The following is a 5,803-nucleotide window of genomic DNA, read 5'->3' as shown; positions in this document are numbered from 1 at the left end:
AAATGTGTTGTATTCGCCTTGCATAAAGTAAATATAAATAGGTGTTTCATTGTCTCTGGGCTTTAGTGATACCTAGAAAAACCATTACAAATCCTCTTGGAAAATGATTGACTGTTTCTGCTTTATATTAGAAGTGTTCTTATGTTACTACTAGAGGTAGCGGCAATGTCACTGCTTTCTTCCATGCAATATATTGTGAAATGTTGACGATTCTACATGGTTTCTTTGTAATATTTTGGGGATTTTTCTCAGGAAATGCAGTCAATTAATGAGTGTTGATTGGACACTGTAGCGTATATCATTGACCTCATATCTTCTAATATTGCATGAGACATCTCATTTACCTCCTTGCTAAAATGAAGAATTGCCAACTGCTCTGTCTCCTCAAGGAAACCAAGTTACCTGCCATAAGCCATTTAGCTACAGGAAAATAAATCATATTGCAGTTCACAAGTAGTGGTATTATTGAAAGAAAGGAAGACATAAAATAGATAGATAGATAGATAGATAGATACTTATTTTTAGAAAACACACACATGTGCTCTATATAGTGTAAGTATGGTATGTATTGAAATGCGCTTTAATGGCTGAAAAGACACCTATCCTTTGTTATTTCTACAGCATGACTTGTCTTTAATTTCACTGTCGTGATTGCTGATTGCTTTTTATGTTTGGAGGGGAAAAAAGAAAGAAAAAAGGTAGGAAAGAAAGAAAAAGAAAATTTAACTCGATAGGGAATTAGTTGGATATAGGATGGATGCATAGATGTATATATAAATACATAGATAGATACATAGATAGATAGGTAGATAAATAGATAGATAGATAGATAGATAGATAGATGGTTTCATCGCTTTCACTGTTTTATTGCTTCTTTTTTTGTTTTCTATTTTTTTTTTTTATTCCCATCTGAAACAAAAGGGGAAAATTAAATTCTGTAGCACAACAGTAGTGTGGGTTTGCGTCGTCCCCTCCATTAGTCCCCTCTCAAAAATTAAATCAAATACAAAGTTACACCAATCAATCCTTGAAATTATAATTTATCCTTGCCTTTCTTTTATTGCAATTTGTAACAGATTATTGTAACAATGTTTTCATTAGATTGTTATTATTATTATAATTTTTTATTATTATTTTTAGCTCATCAAAATCATCTTCACAAAAGACATCAACTGCAATGAATTATCCAACCCAGTTCTGAAAAATATTTCCAATAAAGTCTAAAAGTAGACTGATATCCAGGTAGACATTTTCAATGCAGCCTACATGTGCAACCAAAGCAAATATAAATAAAGGAAATGTAAACTAAAAATCCCTGAAAATCAAGTATGAAAAAAATAAAAAATAACATAAAACCCACAAGCCATGAAAATGAAGCTTTGTCCACAGGCTTATTAGATAGAAAGTCCTTGTACTGTTCTGCATTTGCACTCATTTGCAGAAGTGGCTGCAGTCTGTAGAGATCTGGCTACCTAATCCTTTCCCTTTGCGGCTTGTTAAGTTCTGGCAGAAGGTTTGCACATTGAGGAAATTATTATACATTCAGAAAAACCCTCCTTACATATACATCACTTGATAATTTAATCAGTGTGTGCACTTTTCAGCAGCTGAGGATAAACCATTGGCATTCCCACCCGGACTTATCCAAAGCCCAGTGTCTGGTCCTAATAAAAAAAACCTATATATATATATATATAGTTAATAATTATAAGAAATTATAAAGACTGTGACATTTCAATGGTAAGTCTCCTCCACAAAGTGTGGCATTGTGTACACTGTAGAAGGTGGTTTGTGTAATACTGTTAGCTGCAAAAAAAAAAAATTCACATCAAACGTTTGGAATGAAAATGATTTCTAAATGACCTTTTGTTCTGTGTTAACATAGCATTCAAGTATTCCAGACTGGTAATTCTAATCTACATACTTCCTTCATGTTGTCACATACACTTTCATAGAATAAACAAGGTGGTGACAAAGCCTAGAAAATGATCATCCTGAAAAAGTAGAGTCCTTTCTTTTCTAAATAATTGTTTTTTGTTAGTTTTTTTTTTTTTAACTCAATCAGGAGACAAAATGTGATGCCCTGATAAGTTCGGTAATGCCACCTACTGAATAGGGGCATTTTAAGACACGGACATGGCCCATCGCCAAGTCACTGAGGAAGAAGTAGGTACAGGAGAAGCATCAGTTTTATCTGGTCAGTGGTACTTCTTCTCTCTGGTCTAAAGGAATAGTGGATTTACTCAGGACTGATGGAGTGAAAGTGAGGAAGGAGTCTGATCTTGAGGATGATGAGCAGTTAAAGTCAGATGCTGCAGACCTTTGTGCCAGTCCATTAGGAGAAGTAGAGTGGCATGCCAAGCAGGAGCAAGGGGTGCCACCAGCAGTAAGTCCATGTGCAGGGGAGGCATAAATGGAAGGATGCCGAAATGCACATAAGAGTTCTGGCCTTGGGTAAGGATGAGAGAGGACTCTGAAGGTGTCAAGTGGTCTCAGTGGGGAGCTAAAGGGGGTTGCAGCTGACGCTGTAGTGGTGCCAATACCCATGTGAGAGTAGTAAGGAAGAGGTAGGTGAGATGGAAAAGGATAAGGTAGATTGCCAGTAGCTGCTGCATGGCTCATCATGTAGGTATAAAATGCTGGATCTGCAGGATGTGGCCAGGTCATTGCCAGGCGCTGACGTTTATCCTTCATCCTTCTGTTCTGAAACCATACCTGAAAAAAAGGAAATGACGCATTTAATATAAAAGAGGCATTAGATAATCAACATAAAATATCAAGTATTACACAGACTTCATGTATCTCCTCAAAACGAAATAAAGGTCCTGCTGATATAACTGTGTGTGGACCTGGGTGAGAATAAATGGAGCATTAAACCCATTAAAGAACACATAACACCAAAATTGCAAACACCATACCTGTTCATTCATAAAATTAGAGAAAAGTGTCAGAAACTACTGTTGACGACACATATTTGTTGTATAGTAATCCAATTTAAAAAAAAAAGACACTATTCAGCATATACGCAGCCTGAAATGGCTGCTCACAGATAACAATAGATCGCAGAACTGTAGATAATATAGACCTTAGGAATTGTGCTCTGGAGTATGCTCAAGCCCTTTATGTATATACCAGTGATGTTATTACTATATCAGTCCATACCTTGATAGTAGTTTCTGGCAGGTTCAGGGCTGCAGCCAGTTCACATCTCCTGGGCCTGGACACATAGTTCTCCCTGTAAAACTCCTTCTCCAGACGTGCTATCTGCTCCCTGGTAAATGCTGTTCTGTATCTGCGCATCTGGTCCCCTGAACAGGACAAGGAGCTTTGAGATCCACCACTTGCCTTTGATGAATCGCTTCCATTCACAGGACTGCCACCCATGGTCTCAGTGCACTGACCTGCACACACAAGTCAAACACAGGACATTATGTTACAGTCATGGCCACCCCTCAGCCTGTTTATCTAGGACTTTAATGGAAACACAACATGATGAGTCAAGTGGAATCATTCAACTACAAGTCATATAGGAAATATAAACATATGGCATATAGAATTGTGGGTTTAAAGCACCAAATGAAGAGCTGCACTCATAACATACCTAAAGCAACGCAATTACTTGCTAAATAAGATTAAAATAAACTAAAAAAAAGTCATTTTACAGATGACACTATTATCTGGTAGCCAAACTGGCCATGGACATGTAGCTTGTCTTTGCATTTTGCTAGACAATGACAGGTCTATCAGTCACACCGATCTCTGGTGCAACCACTGACCATTATTGGTCATAACCCCTAAATTAGCGTGCATGTTCCAATTTCACAGTACAACCAGTCTGTCTGCTTAGTAATCTATGTACTCGACAATAAATTAGAGATAATGAAAAATAACATGGATGTCTTGTAATGAGAAGTGATGTCCTTTATATTGGACGATTTTCTTTATCGCTATTGTTAGACACGAGCTGTATGTTAGCATAAAAAAATACCATTGTGCCGATAATGGCCAAATAATGTTAATTTCATTGACATGAATTGAGAGAAGCCTATTATTATTATTATTATTATTAATTCTAATATTATTATTGTTGTTATTATCATTTGTAGTAATAGAAGAAGTAGGAGGAATATTATTTTCATTTATATAGATATATATCTCTCCTGCTGAGCATCACGTCTACCTGGTCTTCTGAATGGACGTGAATAGGAAGATCTCTGAATTTTTCACCTTTCAAATGACACCCAAGTTTTCATTTAACATCCAAGAAACGATTTCCGATCTGGCGCCGGCTACTAGTGAAAGTGAGAAGATGAGTGAAGTCTGAGAGGGACATGTAAAGTAGGAGAGCAGCCAGGAGCCTCCAGCTCTCATCTCATTGTCTTTATGGTCACCTACACACAATGTCCCAGACAGGCTTCCTCAGCTCAGTCTTTGATCTTGAGTGCAGAGATAGGTGTTAAGCTCCCTAGAGAAAGCACTAAATGAGCCAGATCCCAAAAATAAAGCTGCTCAGTGCTACATATATTATCATAAACTACACAATAATGAGCAGCACGATAACATGGAGTAATAGCAATGGATGACTGTACGATAAACTGTCATTGCAGTCACTACTCACTGCTCAAGATGAGGATGATATATACCGATCTATCAAAAACACATATAAGGAGATAAATATAAACCTAAGTAAAGTAAGCCCTTAATGTAATAAAATATATACTTTAATGTATTTACTATAACAACAATGTACATCGGTATATATATATATATATATATATATATATCTTATGGCAATCATATGGTGTGTAACCTGATTTTGATGCTGCCGGCTGGTGCCGGGCATTTATACTGGTACCTTTGCTGTGTTGGTAGTCGTTGCTGGCTGTGGTGCAGTCCGGGGTGCAGCTCACTTCAATCTCCTCATAAAAATCCGACTCGGTGTCCGAGCTGCTGTGTTGCCCCTTGGCAGATAATGGATCCGGATGGGGTGAGGGATGGAGCAGCGCTGCTGACGACCTGCTGCCCAGATCGGTTCCTGATACAACCTCCACCTCCTCCTCTGCTCTCTCCCTGGATGCCAAGGGGCCAGATCTAGGGCTCAAGCAGCTTCTAGGAATCATTTTCTCCTGTGGCTCCTGAATGGGGCTTCCCACTGTGTCCGACAAATTAGACATTCTCTTGCCAACTAGAGTGCCAAGTTGTCCTCCCTCCAGGAACATGACCATGTCCTTTCTGGCTTCCATGGTGTGTGAGAGTGTGAGCCAGATAGGACTAGATAGAGAGAGATACAGAAGATGACCCTGTGCTGCCTGCACTCTCCTGTGCTGGACTGGCTCTGGGAGGGATCACCATTGCCCTCTTCTTCTAAGCTGTCATCCTTAATGGTGCAATCGTCATTACAGAACCTCTGCTGACGCCACTCATTGATTGCTGCTGCTGCCGGATAAATAGCAACGTCCGCCACCTACAAGATGAAAGAGAAGCCCGAGCTAATGCTTTATGGACTGACTGATGAACACGGAGGATGCACAAAGTGTGAACACACATCTGCATCTGGAGTAAACAGCAGCACTCTGCCCTGCCTAGTGTTCCGCAGGGAGCATGGTGGGATCAGTAATAGCCCTCACAAGCTCTCACTCGCTAATTAAGCTTTTACTTTATTTTCTCTTTGTTGCATAATTCATCAGAGGATTCATAACTTTTTCCTTTTTTTTTGTATTTCTTAAGAACCGTTGCGAAGTCCATTCACTTATCATTCATAATTCAGTGCAGCTACGCTAGCGCCAGTTTCAGCGTCATCACA

General features: G+C 38.9%; 1 protein-coding gene across 1 annotated transcript; it reads right to left on the bottom strand.

The window, feature by feature from the left end:
• Window positions 1–1,058: 1,058 nt before the first annotated feature.
• EVX1 (even-skipped homeobox 1) lies at window positions 1,059–5,564 on the bottom strand. Its single transcript, XM_073677909.1, has 3 exons — window positions 4,856–5,564; window positions 3,163–3,401; window positions 1,059–2,715 (listed from the first exon to the last, which is right to left on the bottom strand). Exons 1-3 carry the CDS (start codon window positions 5,241–5,243, stop codon window positions 2,191–2,193), a joined length of 1,152 nt encoding a protein of 383 aa, XP_073534010.1. The 5' UTR covers window positions 5,244–5,564; the 3' UTR covers window positions 1,059–2,190.
• Between the last annotated feature and the right edge of the window lie 239 nt (window positions 5,565–5,803).

This window comes from Phyllobates terribilis, unplaced genomic scaffold (assembly GCF_046119375.1).
Source record: "Phyllobates terribilis strain yellow unplaced genomic scaffold, ASM4611937v1 Scaffold_4__5_contigs__length_816908805, whole genome shotgun sequence".
Lineage (NCBI taxonomy): Eukaryota > Metazoa > Chordata > Amphibia > Anura > Dendrobatidae > Phyllobates > Phyllobates terribilis.
The sequence above is the reverse complement of the archived record's forward strand: the minus strand, read 5'-3'. Positions and strand labels throughout refer to the sequence as shown.

Coding starts and splice junctions, on each gene's coding strand:
- EVX1 (XM_073677909.1), bottom strand. CDS start 5,243: ATGGAAGCCAGAAAGGACATGGTCATGTTCCTGGAGGGAGGACAACTT. Junction 3,402..4,855: donor CGACTACCAACACAGCAAAG/GTACCAGTATAA, acceptor TTGTGTGTGCAG/GTCAGTGCACTGAGACCATG. Junction 2,716..3,162: donor TGCCAGAAACTACTATCAAG/GTATGGACTGAT, acceptor CCTTTTTTTCAG/GTATGGTTTCAGAACAGAAG.